The sequence below is a fragment of the Argopecten irradians genome, chromosome 6, assembly GCF_041381155.1.
Source record: "Argopecten irradians isolate NY chromosome 6, Ai_NY, whole genome shotgun sequence".
Lineage (NCBI taxonomy): Eukaryota > Metazoa > Mollusca > Bivalvia > Pectinida > Pectinidae > Argopecten > Argopecten irradians.
Window position 1 is genome coordinate 35507561 of NC_091139.1, and position 24286 is coordinate 35531846.

The 24286-nt window shown below is 38.3% G+C and overlaps 1 protein-coding gene across 3 annotated transcripts in view; it reads right to left on the reverse strand.

The window, feature by feature from the left end:
• The window catches only part of LOC138325736 (SCY1-like protein 2), a 99246-nt gene extending 75458 nt beyond the window's left edge, over positions 1-23788 (reverse strand). For 2 of the 3 annotated variants that reach the window (XM_069271593.1, XM_069271592.1), the window contains exon 1: positions 22705-23785. In XM_069271593.1, the coding sequence (XP_069127694.1) occupies positions 22705-22854 (150 nt within the window). In that variant the 5' untranslated portion in view covers positions 22855-23785. Of the gene's footprint in view, positions 1-22704 lie in introns of all 3 variants that reach the window. The other variant, XM_069271591.1, reaches the window with a different exon arrangement.
• Between the last annotated feature and the right edge of the window lie 498 nt (positions 23789-24286).

Here is a 24286-nt window from a genome sequence, read left to right on the forward strand (position 1 = left end):
TGCGTCTACCCTAGGGCTTAAAGGGTGTAGACTCGCCTATCGATCCCGTGCGTCTACCCTAGGGCTTAAAGGGTGTACACTCGCCTATATCGTCTACCCAGGGTAAAGGGTGTAACTCGCCTATCGATCCCGTGCGTCAGGGCTTAAAGGGTGTACACTCGCCTATCGATCCCGTGCGTCTACCCAAGGGCTTAAAGGGTGTAGACTCGCCTATCGATCCTGTGCGTCTACCCTAGGGCTTAAAGGGTGTAGACTCGCCTATCGATCCTGTGCGTCTACCCTAGGGCTTAAAGGGTGTAGACTCGCCTATCGATCCCGTGCGTCTACCCAAGGGCTTAAAGGGTGTAGACTCGCCTATCGATCCTGTGCGTCTACCCTAGGGCTTAAAGGGTGTAGACTCGCCTATCGATCCTGTGCGTCTACCCTAGGGCTTAAAGGGTGTAGACTCGCCTATCGATCCTGTGCGTCTACCCTAGGGCTTAAAGGGTGTAGACTCGCCTATCGATCCTGTGCGTCTACCCAAGGGCTTAAAGGGTGTAGACTCGCCTATCGATCCTGTGCGTCTACCCAAGGGCTTAAAGGGTGTAGACTCGCCTATCGATCCCGTGCGTCTACCCAAGGGCTTAAAGGGTGTAGACTCGCCTATCGATCCTGTGCGTCTACCCAAGGGCTTAAAGGGTGTAGACTCGCCTATCGATCCCGTGCGTCTACCCAAGGGCTTAAAGGGTGTAGACTCGCCTATCGATCCTGTGCGTCTACCCAAGGGCATTAAAGGGTGTAGACTGCCTATGTCCTACCCAGGGCTTAAAGGGTGTAGACTCGCCTATCGATCCGTGCGTCTACCCAAGGGCTTAAAGGGTGTAGACTCGCCTATCGATCCTGTGCGTCTACCCTAGGGCTTAAAGGGTGTAGACTCGCCTATCGATCCCGTGCGTCTACCCAAGGGCTTAAAGGGTGTAGACTCGCCTATCGATCCCGTGCGTCTACCCAGGGCTTAAAGGGTGTAGACTCGCCTATCGATCCTGTGCGTCTACCCTAGGGCTTAAAGGGTGTAGACTCGCCTATCGATCCTGTGCGTCTACCCTAGGGCTTAAAGGGTGTAGACTCGCCTATCGATCCCGTGCGTCTACCCTAGGGCTTAAAGGGTGTAGACTCGCCTATCGATCCTGTGCGTCTACCCAAGGGCTTAAAGGGTGTAGACTCGCCTATCGATCCTGTGCGTCTACCCAAGGGCTTAAAGGGTGTAGACTCGCCTATCGATCCTGTGCGTCTACCCAAGGGCTTAAAGGGTGTAGACTCGCCTATCGATCCTGTGCGTCTACCCAAGGGCTTAAAGGGTGTAGACTCGCCTATCGATCGTGCGTCTACCAGGCTAAGGGTGTAGACTCGCCTATCGATCCTGGGTCTACCCAGGGCTTAAAGGGTGTAGACTCGCCTATCGATCCTGTGCGTCTACCCAGGGCTTAAAGGGTGTAGACTCGCCTATCGATCCTGTGCGTCTACCCAGGGCTTAAAGGGTGTAGACTCGCCTATCGATCCTGTGCGTCTACCCAAGGGCTTAAAGGGTGTAGACTCGCCTATCGATCCCGTGCGTCTACCCAAGGGCTTAAAGGGTGTAGACTCGCCTATCGATCCCGTGCGTCTACCCTAGGGCTTAAAGGGTGTAGACTCGCCTATCGATCCTGTGCGATCAGTCGTTACGCTGACTGGCTGACGAGCGCTCTAAAGCATCAGAGCTATTCAAGCGCTTAATGCAACGCTTCAAGACTAATTTTGAAATTGCAACCTAGAGAAATCAGTGTATAATAAAACGCGAAGAATCTGTTAACGAGAGATCTTGTCAATAGTAAGGTAAGCTTATAGAATACTGCGCCAGTCCAAAGGTAATGCATGATATCGATAATGTGGTATTTGATACCCACAGTGATTCCGAGCAGTAGTTTTTATCGTAACCACGATGAATGAGAGTGATAATTTTGTACACTATCGAATAAACTTAATCAACCTGCTTATATATTGATCAGCTATTATTGTATAGGATTTATTGAGTGGAACCTAAGGAGGTATTTCAATTATGCCGAAATGTATCCTTTTTTGTTAGTAGTATCAGACAGCCCGGAATCCTTTTAGGTAAGCTCCATGGAAATGAAAAAAAAGTGTCAGTTGTTGTTGAACTGAGCGATATTCATGAAACATAACGAAACAAATCCTAACGATTCACGACATAAAACTGTTTAAGGAGCGGGTCACATAGTGTTTAAATAAGGTCACGCAGCTGATGGAGCATGATTCTTTGGCTTAGTCGGTAGATTGTATCACGCACTAGTTCAATTCCTGATCGGGACACTTGATAGGAATATGTATTGTTTCTGTTCTTCTACAATAGTAACAGCAATGTGAACATCAACCCATATATTTCGGAAGTGATTATTATGGTTCTGGTATTTGAGCTTGCTTGTATGAAATCTATTTAGTGGACCAGTTATCATTGGTAATCGACAAGTGATTTTGGCATTCTGAGGCTGGCTGGTAAATAGTCAAACTTTGGGTCGGCTAGAATTCAATTTCTACAAGGTCACTAATTTAAAGATAGCTTGCTTTCCTAAGGGAACTCTGGTTTTCCTCTTCTGTCAAAAACGCTCTATACATTCTTACACGACCTTGGGACCTGACAACCAAACAAACATTAAGAAACACTAGATCCATATTGAAGGTTTGTTGTCATGATCCTGATGGATGTTTTGTGGGTTATTATTATCATGAATGGTTTTTTTTTTTTTATTTTATTGTTTTTTTTTTTTTTTTTTTTTTTTTTTGGGGGGGGGGGGGGTAATATCCTGATGGATATTTGTGGGTTGATTATTCAGATGTCTGTTTGTTAGTTTGTTGTCCTGGCCGGTGGTTAACCACACGGCATGTTTCGAGTGACGCAAAGAAGCCGTTTTATTAATGTAGGATCAAGTTTCGTCTGAGAGATTAATGGCTTTGATAACTTGGTTTTACAAGTTCACGAGGATTCCAAATTACCAATAACAATAAGCAACGACGTTCACCAAACACGATTAACGATCAGTGCACTTACTATTATAAGCATGCCGCTACACGGGCAACGCTACAGAAACATCACGTGACCAGTGTTTATATAAACACGTAATTCCATATTCAGAAATCGATATAAACCTAATGTTACCTTTCTATTCCATGTCTTAATACATTATTTATGGGATAAGTAGATATCAAAACTACAACTCGTACATCTGTATATCTACTATCACTATGTATGTAAAAAAGGCATTCCATTACTCCACCTTGTGTTTACATATGAAATAAGATGGTTGCTATGAAGACGTCGTCTTCATAACAACCATAGCAATGTAAGATGTTATTGAAGACAAATCAATAAAATGATTGAAGATGAGATCAACTGTAAATAGAACAAACAGCCGCATATGCTTGTAAAGCTCATTTCAGGACGTGGTTTGTGTTTATTGCGTGAAACCGGAATACACGGAAATAAATCACAAATCACTGGTATAGGTCATTGTTTTACGTAAGTGTTGATTGTTTAATTTTGCCCTCAACGTCCTAGTTACGGCTAAGATCATTAAAGGACGGTTTCTTCTATATATGTGTGGTTATTGATGGTGTGTTTATGAGGATGTAGTATTTTCATACGGTGTCTCCTTGTGGAATAATTTATAGTGCTATCTCACTGTAGCGCATGCTGCCAAAGGCACTCAACAGGACACTTTATCTGTCAACGGTCAAACCAAACATCTCACTCCCTCTAAGCTTCACAATGAAGCCAGTGGTAGAATGCAAGACACCTTCACTGCTTTGCCGTCTCGACCAAAGTTAAGCATTGGAGAACTAAATGTAAATTGTTGGACCATCTGTACAAGTATCAGAGAAAACCGACATATGAAAACGGTATAATTCATGTAACCATAAAAACTGGTCAATTGATTAGACAGTTATGTCTGTAATGTTCAGCGTGTGTGAATGTATCTATTTTGGGAGGCTGTTGTATATTAGTGCTGTTTACTTTATATAGTGCTATTCCCTTGAAGCATGCCGCCAAAAGACCCCAACTCCTTACCGGAACAGCACTCACAACCTTCATCACAGGGGCTCAAAATAAAAAGAAAGCATTGTCAAAGGACGTTAGGAAGAAAAAAATCAATTAGGAAGAAGAGAGTAATCCGAATTTAGTCGCCTTAACGATCGCAGCAGGTACAATTGTTTAACATTCTACCTTCAGAATGAGTATATTTCAAGGTGGGAGGCTATTAATAGTTGTTTGAAGCAAGCAAATATAAGATGTTTATACATAAATATGTAAGTAAAAGTGAGTTCACCTACATTTGTAGTTCACAAAAACCTTCCCAACTGGCCCTGTAGGTAGGATGTTGTGTCTGATGCCCCAATTGGATGATCGTAAAAGGCAACTAAATTTAGGATCTTCATATCGTCTCCCTTGTAACCGCCTCACTTTTAGCCTTCAGTTGAACCTTCGCCCCTGTGAGGTAGGCTCTGGGTTCTGTCCCTTGGCCGAAACACACCAAAGTCTATAAAAGTGGTAGATTCTGCTCCTGTTTAGCGCTCATACCGGGAGTAGCACAGCTGGTTCGCCCATTGTCAGTATAATGTGACCGGTTGGGGTGTGTTGCTTGGTGTCTTCGGCGGAATACTTAAGTGATATTGCACTTTAAAAAGGGCAAAAGTTCCACTATACAAGAAGACAACATGAAAATACCTCAGTATTCCATGTCACACACCACGCAATTCATACACACTACATACTGATACATGGGAGGCCGTTCTTACATGACCCTGGCTGTTAATAGGACGTTATAATCAAACAAACTGCCCAATCAAACATCGCTTTGCCAATATGGAATTAAACGAAATCTAACACATATTTATTCAAAATGTTGAATTATTCATAAAATCAATCAAGCGGAACGTTGTCTTTTAAGAGATAAAATAAGTACGGGACATTTGTTAAATCTAATTACAATTTCCATGGCTATTGACGATGTATCAATTAGATGCTATTAAATATTTCATTGTCTCATGTTAACACGCTAGATTTGTTAGGTCGCTGATTTTACAGCAGGCTGGATGTCTGAACTCATGTTATTGGATGGAGACATCAAAGAGCGTGATGTACTTAGTCTAAATAATGCATATAGATTTCACGCTTAAACGAACAGGTAATCAGCTATGCAGACTGCAGTGATTTCTAAATAAATACAGCAAAGATGTAAACAAAGATACACGTATGTTATTTGGGTAACAGCTATTCATGTAAACTGTATATGATGACATAAAACGGGTATCATAGTTCAGGAAGTGTGTGATAGACACATCATAAAAATAAATAAATGATTTTCTACTAAATTATAAAATTAATTTATGCATATACTCTGCACTACCTCAAAATTGTTTTTTTAAATATATGTTAATTAAGGTTTGTATTGTGATACCGGAGAGTCGGTTATTTCCGTTGGGATATTTTCGCGATTTCGAGAACATCGCTATAATCGCGGAAATTTGCTCCGCAAAATATTGGGAAATGGTTAATTCATATATGCACTTACAGTCAGATCGCGAAATTTGAAAATCGCTAAAATCTAGTTTGTTTGTTTTTTACTTAAAATTGCGAATCGTTTTATCCATGTAAATAATATAACCGGCTATGATTTTCAGCACTTAATTGATGTCGGCAGCGATTACTAAAAGTTTCAAACACATTTCTAAACTATGATTTTGTGGTGAAAAATACAATTCTTGGCCGTGAGTATTTTTTAAATATTGACATAAGACAGCAAGTCTTATTTCGGTTTATAGTATGCAATTTACACGAATGCATTCGTTTAAAAGGACCACTACACTGATTAAAGTTGCCTTATTTTATAATATAATCTTACGTGTGTGCGCCAAGTCATCATAAGCGAGTTTATAATATAATCTGACGTGCGTGCCCCAAGTCACCATAAGCGAGTTTATGATATAATCTGACGTGCGTGCCCCAAGTCACCATAAGCGAGTTTATAATATATCTGAATGCGTGCCCCAAGTCACCATAAGCGAGTTTATAATATAATCTGACGTGTGTGCGCCAAGCCACCATAAATAGAATTGAACAGTGTTTTGTGCAAAGGTGGTATAACGCAATGGGATACAAAGTCGTGACTATGAAGAATTTTAGTCTATATACTAGACGATACATACATAAGAAACATTCAGCAGCTCAACAGCCATGCCATTTGATCAACAGACTATCACAGTTAGATTGAAAATCAAATATGGCGGCTCGCTCCACTTTGCATCACTACCCTTGTAGTCGCTCCGCCTCGGTTATCTCAATTTTATTCGGTGGACATTATACATTAACGCAATGGAAAAAATATAATTTAGAAATAATTAAAGGTGTCACATATTTCAAATCAAACTGTAGCTATAACATTCAACAAGCGAACTATACTTCGGTCATCCTAACGCGCTACATTGAATATGTCTGTATCCCATTGCGTTCATACCACCTTTAACGCAATCAAAACACTATTCAATCTCTATATTTGCATAAAAAAGTCTACTTTTACGTCAAATTTAAAACGGTGATGGTTGCTAAGTTGGGTAACTACGGTAGTCAGGATGACCGAAGATATAGTTCCGATTGTTGAATGTTATAGCTACAGTTTGATTTGAAATATAACAATGACACCTTTAATTATTTTTAAATTATATTTTTTTCCAATTTGATAATGTATCAATAATGTCCATTTCGAATAAAAATTGAGATAACCGAGGCGGAGCGACTATCGGTATCGTTGCCAGGGTAGTGATGCAGTCCGAAGTGGAGCGAGCCGCCATATTTGATTTTCAACTGAAGAAAGTAACTGTGAAATAGTCTGTTGATCAAATGGAATGACTGTTGAGCTGCTGAATGTTTCTTATGTATGTATCGGTCTACGTACGCGATATAGACTAAATTCTTCATAGTCACGACTTTTATTTTATTGTACGGATGATAGACAAGTGTTTGCATGGTGTGTTGTGACTGACTTAACTATGGAATTCCTTGAACATTCCTGAGGAAAGCCCCCGGTTGTAGACCCGACCAGCGATTCTTTTTGTTGTTTATTACCGTTACAATGCTTGAACACATATTCTGTTTTGATGTCAAATACGTTTTAATTGGATCTAATAACAACTCTTTATTATTATTTTGAATCTGATAACGATGAAACTTTGTTTACATTTCATACAGTCGGCCAACCGAGTAGGCTAATGACGAGCATGTTATTGTCTGTGCTGCCTAAGGATCAGTCTTGAGACAAATAAAAGACCGAAATCGTTTTTTAGTTTATTATTAATTCAAAGCAAATCTGTCATCTGTGAAAAGGTAAAATGTAAATTAAGTAATTATAGTTTATTTAGATTATCATATGACGCAAAATCTTACCGAAGCGTGAACTAGAAATAGTCCGATCCTACTTTGGGTTTGTATTCATACGTCGTTGCGTTTACGCTAATTTGAACGCAACTCCCCTTACGTTGACTATATAGAGGCATATGTAAATATATCTTTATATTCCATAACTTAAAAATAGTAAGTTTACGGTAAACAGGTAATACGCTTTAATTGCTTTTCTCGAGTCATTACAAATGAGTTAAAAAGCAATCACATATGTCAGTTCAAAGACGATTGTTTTTAAAACTTTGATATCGGTACGACAATCTGTAATTGTTGACATTATTTTGGTGAATGATTAGAAATAACGGATACCAGTATTGATCAGTAACGCTATATTTCCTTGCCTGCCTTGGAGGATGCTGAATATCTGAACATTTAATGTTATTACCAACAGCGGTAGATTAGATTTAGAAAACTTTTCCATGGAAAATAAATGTAAGCGAGAAGCCTTGGAAATGACTATATTCCGTCCTTCTACCAGCGTAATAGCAGATATCTGGGAATGCTTCCAGGAAGAGGAAAGACAAAAGCTAATACGAAAAACATTTTCAATCAGACACACAAAATTAAATTCCAATAAATCCGTGGCATAGAAATTTAAGAGTTTGGAACTGGCAGATAGCTATTAGCGAGGCTATGTCGATTTGGTGAATGTTGAATTCTATTCTTAGCTCCTGGTAACGAGGCAGCTGTTTTGATGGAGCGGTGATGATGACCGTGTCGGTGGTGTGGAGGGTTGCCAGTGTTGTTTTAATTCTTTAGAAGCAAGCAAATGTCAGCGTGTTGTGATGACAGGTTAGTGACGGCAAAGTGTACGTGACTGGTGGTAGTGAGGGTAGTAGTGGTGGGGGTGGGTGGTTTAATAGTGGTGGGGTGGTGGTGGTGGTGGTGGTAATAGTGGTTGGGGGTAGTGGTGGTAGTGGTAGTAGTAGTGGTGGCGGTGGTGGTGGTGGTTTAATAGTGGTGGGGGTGGTGGTGATAGGGTTTGTGGTGGGGGTGGTGGTGGTGGGGCTGGGGGTGGTGGTAATGTGGCTGGTGGTGGTGGTGGTGGTGGTGGTGGTGGTGGTGGTGGTAGTGGGGGATGGTAGTGGTGATTGTGGTAGTTGTTGGGGAGGTTGTGGTGGTGGTAGTGGTAGTGATGGTAGTGGTGGTAGTAATGATAGTTGTGTTGTTGTTGTTGTTGGTGGTGGTGGTGGTGATGGTGGTGATAATGTTGATGTTGCTGTTGGTGGTGGTGGTGGTGATGATGATGATGGTGGTAGTGATGGTGATGTTGGTGTTGTTGATGGTGGTGGAGATGTGATTGTGATGGTAACAATTGTGGTAGTGGTGGTTGTGGTGGGTTTCATTCAATGAATGGTCGCTTTTTGTAGTTAGTTGTAGTTATTATGTTTACTGAAACCGATAGAATTCGAACTGACGGCTCAGAGGTTGAGGGTTTGTGGTAGTACGTCGGGACATCTTAACCACTCGGTCTGTGCAGCCCGCTTATAATTATTATTAAGTAACATTTGATGACTGATTGCTAAGTGTTAGCTTTTCCTTGCGTCAACTTACGACCTTCAATCGTTACGACGTTGGCATCTTTGACACTGCGCCGTGGTAACGAAAGGGTTAATCACTCGGCTCAAGATGTGGCGATGCCCATGTATGTGAATGAAGTTACGAAGATAGAACATCATGTATATGGCTAAAGTGCTTTTTGGCTAGCTCAATTTAATTGTTTACGCGTTGAATTTGTTTGTTCGTTCCAAGTCTTCTCCCTCTTTTGTTGATTTTACACATAACGATGTAGTATTTCAAAGCTGTCTATAGCAATCAATACATCAATCAAAGAGACGGGTAGGTGTCCTTAGTTATCATGTTAAATACATCAAAAAGAAGTTTTGCGTTTGTATAAATTGCATAAAAGTTGAATACAAAGCCTAAACTTTAAATAACAGTTGTAACTGAAAGTATCCGACTGTGAAGTAATATTGTATGTATACGTAAATTTTGAAACAGTCTGTCAAACATTACGTAAGTATAGATTAATGTCTTAGTGGTTATGACTGAAACTCCCATGAGATAATACTAGACAGCTATCCTCGATCGGGAATTATATGATCGATAGGTACCTTATAAGATTATATCTGCCACCTTCTAGTCTCCGTTATATTTATATATATAATGGCAATGATATAATATATCTATTTTATTGTAATCAAGTGATAGCTCCATGAAACAATCTCTCGAAATAGCAAGCTGAAAACAGTAATGATTATCTTTCAAGTTAAAACAAGAGGCCCATGGGCCCTAACGGTCATCTGACTCATTGCACAAAACAAAAATGTCACAGTACAAAGTATTGGTTAACGATTAATATAAACAATACAAGGAACTCCTTAGTTGAATATGTAAGTTTCTGAAATAGGTAAATGTCATTTGTTGAACAAACTTGGTAGCCCTTCATCCATATATGGTTGTAACCCATTCACGGATTAATATAAGGAGGAGTCAGATTTCAAAGCCAAATTTCAGCAAAGCTTCCATTTTGGACATCCGCTGCCCTATCCCCATGTGTCTTAGCTCGGTCCTTTATAAAATATGATTGTCCTCATCTAAAGTTCCCCCTTCTGATTCAATTAAAACTCCTATAGACCAATTTTCCTTGAGATCGGAGACTGAAACCTGAAAACAGGAAGTGGGCCAGCGGCCATCTTGGAATACCAAAATCTTTATTAAAATGTTTGCATGTTGTTCGGCATCAATCTTAACCCCTATAGACCAACTTTCATTGAGATCGGAGACCGAAATCTGAAAACAGGAAGTGGGCAAGCTAAAATAAGAAAATTTGCCCTTTTGGGGCCCCACCCCACAGCCCCTAGGGGTCGGACCAGACTCATTTATATCAAATACGATTATCCTTCCCCAATGATGTTTCACACCAAATATGGATGAAATCCATCCAAGGATGAAAGAGGAGTAGGATTTTAAAGCTAAAATTATGAAAATTTGCCCTTTTGGGGCCCCACCCCTCAGCCCCTAGGGGTCGGACCAGGCTCATTTATATCAAATATGATTGTCCTTCCCCAATGATGTTTCACACCAAATATGGATGAAATTCATCCAAGGATGAAGGAGGAGTAGGATTTTAAAGCTAAAATTAAGAAAATTTTCCCTTTTTGGGCCCATCAATCAGCCCCTAGGGGTCGGACCAGGCTCATTCATATAAACTATGATTGTCCTTCCCAAATGATGTTTCACACCAAATATGGGTGAAATCCATCTAAGGATGAAGGAGGAGTAGGATCTAGCTTAAATTAAGAAAATTTGCCCTTTTGGAGCCAAGCCCCTCTGCCCCTAGGGATCAAACCAGGCTCCTTTATATAAAATATGATTGTCCTTCCCCAATGATGTTTCATACCAAATATGGATGAAATCCATCCAAGGATAGAGGAGGAGGAGTAGAAATTAAAAGCTGAAATTAAGAAAATTTGCCTTTTTGGGGCCCCACCCCTCAACCCCTAGAGGTCGGACCAGGCTCATTTATATAAAAAAATGATTGTCCTTCCCCAATGATATTTTACACCAAATATAGGTTAAATCCATTCAAGGATGAAGGAGGAGTAGGATTTTAAAGATAAAATTACGAAAATTTGACCTTTTTTGGGCCCCATCTCTCAGCCCCTAGGGGTCGGACCAGGCTCATTTATATAAAAAATGATTGTCCTTCCCCAATGATGTTTCAAACCAAATATGGGTGAAATCCATCCAAGGATGAAGGAGGAGTAGGATTTAAAAGCTAATATTAAGAAAATTTGCCCTTTTGGGGCCCCACCCCTCAGCCCCTAGGGGTCGGACCAGGCTCATTTATATAAAATATGAATTTCCTTCCCCAATGATATTTTACACCAAATATAGGTGAAATTCATCCAAGGATGAAAGAGGAGTAGGATTTTAAATCTAAAATTAAGAAAATTTGCCCTTTTTTGGGCCCCATTACTCACCCCTAGGGGTCGGACCAGGCTAATTTAGATAAAATATGATTGTCCCTCCCCAATGATGTTTCACACCAAATATGGATGAAATCCATCCAAGGATGAAAAAGGAGTAGGATTTTAAAGCTAAAATTAAGAAAATTTGCCCTTTTTTGGGCCCCATTACTCACCTCTAGGGGTCGGACCAGGCTTATTTAAATAAAATATGATTGTCCCTCTCCAATGATGTTTCACACCAAATATGGATGAAATCCATCCAAGGATGAAGGAGGAGTAGGATTTAAAAGCTAATATTAAGAAAATTTGCCCTTTTGGGGCCCCACCCCTCACGCCACGCACGGCGCACGGCGCACGACGAAAAACGATGACAATAGGTCATCCTGACCTTCGGTCAGATGACCTAAAAAGACAATCTGCATATATAAAGGCAATTAAAAACGAAATAAGAAAAAATATTTTGCATACTCGATCGATATCCGACTTACTGTCATCAAACAAGAACACAATATACTATAAAGACAACGAACTCAATTTCTCAACTACGCTTTGTTCGAGAACAATACGTCATTTTCTTTGAAAAATGACGTTTTGCCCATACAAACATTACGTAATACTCATAAACCATCATATGCACAAAGTAATGTAACTGAGCTATTTGCAAATTAAATGCGAAAAGACCAAATCAGCGATAAACACAAAGGTAACATTTTGTCCCTCTCACCAACTATCGACATTTTTTTTTTAATTATAATTTATTTGCAACAATTTCAGAACAAATAAAAAACTATTTACCGGTATGTTTAGATTGTTAAGATATAGGTGGCCCTGATGAAAACGCACAATGTACTCTGGAAGTGGGCGGAAACTCGAGTACCCGGAAATGATGGGCAACAACGTGTCCTCGCACTTCCATGGTCAATCAAGGAAAGCATGTACATCAACAAAATACATCACGATTAATTTCACAGATATTATAAAAAATATGTTCTTAAAACAAATAAACATGAAATGATATATTACCGTCAAGGATAAAAAAAATATTATGAAAGAGAAAACCTATAAAATAAACCATTTAAATGAGAGTCAACGATCCTTCAAACAAAAATGGTATACAAATAACCATGACCACAAAAAAAAAAAACATGACCACCATTACCATCACTACCATCACTACCATAACTACCACCACTACCATCACTACCACCACTACCATCACTACCACCACTACCATCACTACCACACCACCACCACTACCACACTACCACACTACACCACTACCATCACTACACACTACCATCATACACCACTACCACCACTACCATCAATATCACACTACCACCACTACCATCACTACCACCACTACCACCACTACCACACCACCACCATCTACCATCACTACCACACTACCACCACTCCACATCCACCACACTCAATCACTACCACACTACCACCATCATACACACTACCACACACTACCACACTACCACCACTACCACTACCATCTACACACACCATCACTACCACCACTACCATCACCACCCTACACTACTCACACTACCACACTACCACACTACCATACACAATACACACTACACCACCACCACCACCACTACCATCACTACCACACTACCACACTACCACCACTACCACCACTACCACACTACCACACTACCATCACAACCACTACACACTACCACCACTACCACACTACCATCATACCACCACTACCATCACTACCATCACTACCACCACTACCATCACTACCATCACTACCACCACTACCACACTACCATCACTATCACCTACCACACTACCACCACTACCACCACTACCATCACTACCACCACTACCTACCATACACTACCACCACTACCATCACTACCACCACTACCACACTACCACCACTACCACACACACCACTACCATCACTACCATCACTACCACCACTACCATCACTACCATCACTACCACCACTACCACACTACCATCACACACCACCACCACCCACCATCATACCACCACTACCATCACTACCACCACTACCACCCACTACCATCACTACCACCACTACCACCACTACCACCACACTACCACCACTACCACCACTACCATCACTACCACTACCACACTACCATCACTACCACCACTACCATCACTACCACCACTACCATCACTACCATCACTACCACCACTACCACCACTACCATCACTACCACCACTACCATCACTACCACCACTACCACCACTACCATCACTACCATCACTACCATCACTACCACCACTACCACCACTACCACCACTACCATCACTACCACCACTACCACCACTACCATCACTACCACCACTACCACCACTACCATCACTACCACCACTACCACCACTACCACCACTACCACCACTACCATCACTACCACCACTACCATCACTACCACCACCACCACCACCACTACCATCAATATCACCACTACCATCACTACCACCACTACCACCACTACCACCACTACCATCACTACCATCACTACCATCACTACCACCACTACCACCACTACCACCACTACCATCACTACCACCACTACCACCACTACCATCACTACCACCACTACCACCCCCACTACCACACTACCACACTACCACACTACACCACCACTACCACTACCCACTACACCACCACTACCACACTACCTACCACCACCACACTACCACCACCACCCACCACCACACCTTCAAAGAAAAAACTTTAAAAAAAATGAGAACAGAAAAGAAAATTATAGACTTAACCATTTAATGGGGAGTCGAGGGACCTTAAACAGAGGTGACATACACATTACACATTACCATAACCCATTCATATCACCGTCACACGCCCACAGAGAAGTGTGACATCATAAAGTGGAGTGCCGTGTTTGTTACATTGGGTAAACAACCCTTAACACCAGCCAAATACATAAAACATTTTCTATTTATTGGTATTAATCATTTCTAGTAAACAGCCCATAAAGACGTATATATCGTTTATATATAAGTAATGATAGATGAGACATTATAGGCAGGGTAAAGAAATAACGGAGTCTGTATTTGGACACAACCCTATTATTAAAGTAACATTATGTTAGACATTTCCTTTGTCATCACTCAATAAACACTGTTATGCAACACTTGCACATAAAAGTGTACTTAAATCAGTTACATGCCGACCCTTTCGGAGAATGATAGAGTCCAGGCAAACAGGCCTTTTATTGCAACAGCCTTGGCTTGTCTAGCGAAAATCAATGCCCTTCCATTTATAAGGCATACTTACTGTAATAAAGGACAACCTACAGCCATGTTGTGACTCGGCATATCAATAAAATGTGGAGTGGTACAACAACAAGAAATGATTAGATACAGTAAAATTCTAAATTTCTTATCATCAAAACATCGGAGAAGTTATTTCATCTCCAAACTCTGTAAAATAAAGCTTCAGTAGAATTGTTCATACTTTCACTTTTACAAAAAGACATAATACGAATATACCGCAGCCTCCATCTTTTAATTACCTTAGGTGTTAATAGGAAGTCAAATAAACTAACCAACCACAAATCAACAAATCTGTTAACATCAGAAATAATCATATGGTATAAGGCGTTGCATTATATATAACACGGCATAACCAGAACCTGTTTCACATGCACACATTTCATTAGCGCTCATCGAAAGGTATGTAGATACATGTAGCTTCTGAAATTCATAACCGCTATGAAAATTAGAAAAATATATGAAATCCATATACATGTACTTACATAAGAATAATTTATGAATATGAAAATAATTCAAAGGTTATTATATTATATTTAAAATTATGAAATCCATATACAACGAGAAACGAGATTAATGGAACAGCTGGATGACAAAGTCGTTCCACATCGTCGCGTTTTCAAGCTTCCGCCTTTCAGTCGACCTTTGTTTTTCCAATGACAACAGACGATAAACAAGAAATATAGTTAAAAATAAAATTTGATTGACTTATTATAGTAAACCTTAGTTGATTCTATATCAAGAAACTACACATTAAAGATTATACATATATATGAATATTAGAATATTGTGGGGACTATTTTTTATTGATATGAAACTGGCGTGATGTTTGAAATCAACTAATAAATGCACGAGAATCGTTGTATTCATCGTGTATTCATAGTGTTTTCATTTCGTCAGTTGGTTGATTCTAATAGTGACAAAACACTCAGAATGTAAATATATGATCATATTATACCAAGATTCACCTCAAATTAAAATGACTCTACACTAAAGTAATTCATATGTTCAAATTTCATTCGAATGAACCGAATAAATGAAAATGTTATTTTGATTTCCACAGAATTGCCAGCGAAAAAGAAAAACAAAGTTCTAAGAGGAATATATATGTTAATACTGTTTTATGTCCTATCAAGAGCTAATATTATTTAAGGAAACCTTCACATTTAAACGATGTGCATAAGTATGGTAAATCTAAGGATAGCAATTCTACTGCTTTATAATGCTTCATCTCGGATGTGTATTGTCATGGCAACAACCACACTACATCCGTCCAGATTTTACTGACAGCGATCTGATCAGCGCTTGGCAGTATCAGAGTCTTTCATGGGTGCCACGGTACCAGGATACCTTGATCAGGGTTTATAGAAAAAATAAAATACCTAAGTGAGGTGTCAAGAACACTTATTCAGTTTAGACCAATCACTGATTGAAGTTTAACTTTGAGTAACAAACAACTTCTTTCTTGAAGTTTTAATGAACCCTTGTGGTTTCGATTGCTTTGATGGATTTCTTGGGTCATTTGGGATGACATTCGTCATGATTGGCATTGAGATAGAGAATCGTATTTGCCAGACTAAACTGCTTTACCGCGATCAACACTGCTTAAACTGTCGGAAGGCATACTGTGCTGATTATATAGGGATTTTAAGTATGACCAGTTAAATTTGATATCATGGCTTATCATTTATCATTACATGAAGCATGATTTACAATTTAATTATCAAGTTTGACATCATTTACTATCGACACATATATTTACTGAAATAACATTGACATTCAGAACGTAAATTACTTTTAGCCGTTATAAATTACATCTCTGAAAACATGTTGTAATTTTCTTGCTAAATGATATAAACTTAATCATATCCATAAGTGATTTGGTTACCTGATAGTTATAATACGGGGATATAAGTAATTATCGAACATATGAAATCACTTATATAGGTAGTAGAATGACATACATGTATCGGAGTATTACCTCATTAAAAGCAGGATGTGATAGCAACATAAATGACGAAGGGATAAGCTTTGACAGGTCTCGGGATCAGAATCGTAGTGTATATCACCTATGTGTAATCTCAAAATGAAATTTAATGTTAAACGTTACTGCCTCAAACGTTATCCCTTTTCGTTCGTATTTTGATGGTGTATATTGCTTATCAAACTTATTGGTTGGCCTTCTTGTATGCGATGTGCTGCTTGTTCTGAGTAACATGATTGTTATTAGAGACTACATGTATGATGGTGTAGCTATCCATGTAATAGTTATAAATATTGTCCCTAATATTGCACTAGCTAACTGAAATAATACACTGCAGAAAAAGACATCGAACAGTAAACCAACCGTTACATTACAATGACAAAGAGAGACAACAATTTTATTGACACTAGCATAATCATTTTAATTGGTCTGCAGTTTTATTGTACCTTGTAGTAACCTGTGAAAAAAATGTAATCATTCATCTTTTATCTGCCTTGAAATTTTCAAAATGAATAGATTTTTATACTTTTTCATCATTTTATCGATGATTTTTCGGATGAATTTGCCTCCTAGTATGGTCATTCTTGTTGACTCTTATCACTACGTTTCTAAAACGAAAATTAAACATAAACTGTTTAAAACAGTAAAAACATTGGAAATTATGTACATCGATGGCCTAGATGAGGTAGCAACGCAAAACAAAGGCAATATTTCTTTCGTAATCTACCTTAACAATGAAAATTAATGCCGCTGCTTTGCCTTCTGTCGTAACTGTTAACTAACTCGGCGAGAATCATAAGACGAACCGCGTTATGAAAATTGACATTTGATTTATTTTAGTTAAATTGTTCAGATGGTGATGATAAGCGTAATATTAACGGTAAGTTAATAACTTTTGCGACTCAAGAAAAATATCAATCTCGTTTTAAATTTCTATTTTGGAAAAATAAAAGCCGTTTTGAAACGGTAGTGGGCTTTTAAGTAAAATAAACAATAACCAACTTTAAACATGTATCTGTTTGGATTTACACAAACAAATTGAAACAAATAGCTTGTTATTGACTCCTATGGCCTATGTATGATTTATGTAATTACTGTGCATACGTTTATAAAGGACGTTAGTTGTGATCCTTTGAAAAATTGTTTTCAGTATTACCTACTTTTACTTTATTTTCAAATTTAATCGCATTTGCAGTTCAAACCATCGCCCTAATTTAAGTAAAGTAATATAATTTTTATCGACAATCTTAGCGTGATTTACAATTTCTAGAAAGTCTAACTCACACTTCTTATCCCTATCCCTCCCTCCTCCTTGCAGTGCGAACTTATACCTAAACGTATACTTCTGATTATAACTTCTTGCATTCCTGTTGCGACATGCGATATCAGCAGTATGTTAGCAGTGCAGAGCCTTGTATGTTATAGTACTTTATCCTAATGAAATAGATTGGGCGTTGCTAGTATTTTGACAATTACAAATGTTACCACATATGTATGATAGAGCCCATCACGGTCTTTCCTATAAAACTCAGAATCATTAAGTAATAGGAAAACCCAGTGATCCGCTGTCAATACAAAAGATGCGATTTCTCAATCCTGATGCCAGGATCACATAAAGCTCAATGTCACCCGGTCACCATGTTAATGACTTTGGAAAAGCGGGATAAGGACCCTCCATACTGGGTGTTCGACTGTCAGTCGGAAGACAGTTTCTATGTCGGGAATAGGAAGAGCCTTGTCTAGTGTTGAAGCCGCAAGAACACTTTGTACTGTTGGTCCAACTGTCCACAAAATAACGGTCAAACAGTTCACTATACTCTACCTATTATTATCACACAATACAATGTGATAAGATAAGCAGGGTGTTTTAGTTTTCTTAAGGTTTTTCCGTACGCATACTTCATAAAATGATTTCGCTTTAACCATATATTAGGTTTTTAAATGTTTATAAATACATGTATAAGCAATATGTGTTTTATTAGATATGACCTCCTTTGTGACAAAATGTATATTTCAAGTTTTTTTGGATATATTTTTCATATATAGAGGACGATGTCGTTATGAGAAAGAGAACAAATATATTATCCAACCAAAATACGTCTACAAAGTGCAAAGCATATTTCAAAATCGATACAGAAATCAATAAGGCGGAGAGGTATTGAATTTATTGAATCTATTTCAGTATATTTTGTTAAGTTAATATTAAAGCATTACTATTACTTAAGACGCTTACGTTTTTGAACCGGACTATATCGATTCCGAGATTTTTACGCAATCTCCATTATTTCTTTATTCACAAACAGCAGAAGATGATAATCAGTTATCACAACGGAGTGTTCTCATTGTCTGCTCTTGGAAACAAGTAATGATATAAAATAATATTTTTTTATAGAATATTGTCCTTTTGTAAAACAAAGGCACCATATTGGCCAAAATTATTGATTTTTCAATGAACACGTTTTTAAAGTTGTATGGTCTATTACTTTCGCTCTTTTTGTCATAGTGAAAACTGTTTAAGTGTTATACACATTTTTCTCCGTCTGCCCGAGGTTTAATCTTTCTAATTTTACCACTTTTTGTAAAATTGCAGCATTGGAAGTAGATTTAATTATAATAGTAAGAAATATTTTTAACGTGTACATGTAAAAAATATGCCCGAAAGATGCCGAATCTTTCCTAACTATTCCGAATATCGTCGCAACAATCTCGAAGTAACACGAGAGTTGTGAAACTAAAAAAATTGTCAACAAAATTTTGTCAACAAAACATCAGGTCGACCTCAGCAGACTGGATCTGCAAAGATAATAATGCTCGCCCATTACAATATTTTGATGCACACAATATTGAATTACCGCAATGTATGAAGTAGATGTTTCAAATACTCGCTCTAATTGCACGATTTGCTCATATTTGCCAGAAGTAAAATGTTAACAAACATATGTGCGCTTGCGCCAGTAACCTGGATCACCACGTGCAAGTCGTGTGAACGTCAGTCACGTGATACGATTCGGAATTCCGACAAAACCCGAAGGTACGAAAATGGCGGCGTATGATAAATTCAAAACTAGGAATGTATGATCCCTAGACTCTTATAGGCCGACATATATACTTTTGTGGAGCTAAGTTATCAAGTTACATGACTATGTTCACATATCAAATGTTTAAGCGACATGTCGTTACAGTGAAATTAGCATGAAATACAACTTTAAGGGAGATATGCATTTACTCTCAAAAAATCTAAAGTGCTAATTTATAAGCTTTCTCCCTGTCCCCAAATTTCCTAATTGGATGATCCGTTCATAATCACTAACTCACGAAAATATATTAGATTACAAATGCAGTAAACATCCTGACACAGTCTATAAAATAACAGAATACAAATGAAGTAAACATCCTGACATAGTCTACAAAATAACAGAATATAAATGTAGTAAACATCCTGACATAGTCTACAAAATAACAGTATACAAATGTAGTAAACATCCTGACATAGTCTACAAAATAACAGTATACAAATGTAGTAAACATCCTGATACAGTATACAAAATAACAGTATACAAATGTAGTAAACATCCTGATACAGTCTACAAAATAACAGTATACAAATGTAGTAAACATCCTGATACAGTCTACAAAATAACAGTATACAAATGTAGTAAACATCCTGACTTAGTCTACAAAATAACAGTATACAAATGCAGTAAACATCCTGACATAGTCTACAAAATAACAGTATACAAATGTTGTAAACATCCTAATACAGTATACAAAATAACAGTATAATAAATGTAGTAAACATCTTGACATAGTCTACAAAATAACAGAATACAAATGTAGTAAACATCCTGACAGAGTCAACAAAATAACAGAATACAAATGTAGTAAACATCCTGACACAGTCTACAAAATAACAGAATACAAATGTAGTAAACATCCTGACAGAGTCTACAAAATAACAGAATATAAATGCAGTAAACATCCTGACATAGTCTACAAGTCTACTTCGTTTTTATACTTTTCTACAGGCGTGTGTTTTCTAAATCGGTATCCTGACTGATACGCTGCTGAAATCAACATGTTTATTGCTGGAGTATCGTGATCTACCAATGCAGACAAGGTCTTTGTTTTATAGTGTAACTATTGATTCCAAAGAAATACAAGTTCTCCTTGGAGTTTTAAACATTAGTCAGGACACAAAGCTTTGGGTGGTATCGCCCTATTAAATTATAAGTACCACCAATATTAACACACAAAGGATCACTATAATTATCTAACCTCTAATGGATTAAACGAATTGTATGTATATCTATATATAGATATGCGAAAGATCATTATCGAATTGTCCGCCTAAATATAGAAAAAATGAATTGACAAACATTCGGTTTATTCTGCAGATGCATAACAACGAGTAATAATATATAACAATATGTGACGTCATGATATTGATAACGTCATAAGTGATAAAGGGATGTTTACAATGAAACCTGCCTTATCGACCACCTCTGTATAAAGACCAAAGGCATAATATGACATCTTTTCTAGGATCCCAAATGACCAATTTGAACAAGATGTTAAAATGTATAATGACCACTTGGTTATAAAGACCATTTCCCTCTGTCTCTTAAGTTGTTTTATAGACATATATCGGAAGATTAGAACCATGATTTTCAGGAGAATATGCATTATTTGCTTCAGCAACAAACCCTGTCATACGATTCCTATCCAAATCGCAGATACATCATATATTTATCAATATTATATATATATGACACCCAAAACTTCATTTCTTGTTATCATAAGGATCGAATTCCACCCAAACAAATATCGAGGAACATATGTCATAGGCATTTTCAAACATATTACTCGGGAAATATCGTTCCCGGAAAACATTGACATGTTACCGGTTGGTGAACTGGCCCACTGGCTGTACTTTAAACAATTGGCACTGTGTTGTAAGGTACCAGAAACGTTTACTACCACTGTACAATTAGAAAAGCTATGGACAGGATGCTCAACTTACCATTGTCAGTCATTTAACCGAATGAATACACAATAGTATTCACACGGGTACAGTTATGCCCGAAAGCATAAATTGATTGATGTTTACTTTTAAGTCTTTAAAACATTTTTTAATTAAAACAATTCTAGGCTTAGTGGCAGAGTGTTAATTGGTATGTATTTGTACTTGGTGACATACTGTATCAATATGACACAAGCATATTACGTTTCCAACATACGAGGCAGATGAAAGTGTTGTTCACTCAACCTCACTCACGTCGACATCTAGAAAAGCAATTATCTATACTGATCTTCTAACATAGCAGGGGATCAGTAATATATACTTTGTCATTCATTCTACCCTTCAGTTGTACTAAGAGATCATCGATACATTTTAGTATAGTTCCAACAACAACTTTATCAATCAGCTATGGTAGGAGTCAAGGGTAGAGTCGGGTGGCAACAAAATCATATATCATACCTGTTACGTTAGGTGATTAATACAATTATAACACAACTTGATTTGACCGTTATAGAAGGGAATTTATTTTATCCTTTTAGGATGCATTATCTTTTCCTTTCTTTTTTGTTTGTCGATTTTTAGACATAAATATGTTCATTTTATAATTTTACAAATTATTCTGTTGCATGTTGTTTTATTTATTTACTAAATAAAATGCATTTAAATGGTTTTAAAATTGCAGACTGTTCCAATTATATTACATGCCCTTTCGAATTTTCAGCGAAAACACTTTGTTGTAACGGCTTATCGGCATTTGGAAGTGTCGCATTTCTTTCATAAGTAGATAACAAACACTTCGTGACTTGTCAATCAAATTATTGTATAATATAACACACCGTAATTAGCAAACAAGTCAATCTGCAGCATTAAATTCCGTCCGTCAGATGTGACACAAACATTTTTATTTACCATACCAAACAAATGTAACAACTTAAACGCCTACCTTCTTATCCTCTTTTCGAACAGCATCGTATATTTTCCAAACCATTTCTGGTCCGTAGCTACCAACTTGGCGCCCAATATCGAAATATTTCGTTATTGGGTTTGAGTCTTCGGAGGTGATGGTCTGTTTGATCATGGTGAACACGTCCATAGTGCAGAATAAACCTGAGCATCTTATCCGTCCGTTACCGTTAGTTTTCCCGCATCCCTTCCGACGCGTGACTTCATTGTCATCCTCGAAATCCACACAAATGTTCTCGATGGTATAGCTCTCCAGTTTGCCCACCTTGACAGTCGTGACTTAAATCCCAGCTATAAAGATTAAGAGATAATGAATTAAAAGCAGAGCTTCACACGCTCGCGTGATGAATAATCTTATTCTAACAGGTAAGAGAAATGAAATCGAAGATGCATTTCATAGCTTGCTATATTTGGCACGAAAACCCACAATTAGTAGCATGTCAATGCACTTCCAAGTGTTTTAAGTATGTTAGAACATGGTTGGAAAATCCTCTTTGTATTGTAGTGATTTACACAATAATTTCTTTCCTTTCTGAACACGGCAGCTTTATTAAGAATTTCTGTTATGTCGCTGAAATGATTTACATAGTTGTTTGACACTTGCTTGGAACATTCCGGGTTTTTTGTGAGCGGTCTCCGTCACAAGATCATCAGACATAGGAAATCTCACATTGACACCATCGTCAACTGATTATCAGCCCACTATAGCAAGATCCATATTGTTATCCATCTATTCATACGGTACCATGTTTGTACGACATGATTGGTGACCGCTGACCAGTGATATCATATAAGAACACTTAATGCTTTTTAGTCAATTTATCCACGTGAATTATCAGTAAATGCGGATGCCCGTTACGTATCCGTAAAAGAAGATATGTAGCATGATTGCAGTGAGTGACAGTGGACACATTCCGTGATGTACACGAAGCCTTTATAGAGTAAAAACCACACTGACGGACCTATGGATCTATGCCACTGGACGCCTCAGCAGCTTGGTATTGAGCTACTGCCAGGCAAAGACTACGACGACGCTATCAGACAGAGACTAGTGGTATTGATGGTGACACGAACAGACAGGGACTAATCGGGATTGTGGAATGGTTCTAGACTTTGTGGACCGGAGGAGTGATATACATTTATTTTAATGACTTAATAGGCATTGCGGAGTCCACACACAATGCTGTGATTTATCCGGGTGGTAGGATGTTTCACACATAACAATATGACAGGTGATAGCATTATAGCACACATATAGGGACTACAAGGTAAATGAGTGCTTCACACATACAGGAACTATTACGGGTGTATGTGGATGACGGAGGGTAATGTACACACCAGGGCAACGGTGGAGAAGTGACGCAAAAATACAATGACTTGTATGTATGGTGGAGAGTAACACAAATACTGGGAACAATTAGGTTCTTAAAAGTCTTAAAAACTATATTGCAATCGAAATCGAGTTCATTCAACGACTAACACAGGGACTTAAAAAGATGGTTTGGTGGAACACGCATAAATACTACAGAACTAAGGGTGTGGGAGTGGTATACAATTTATGG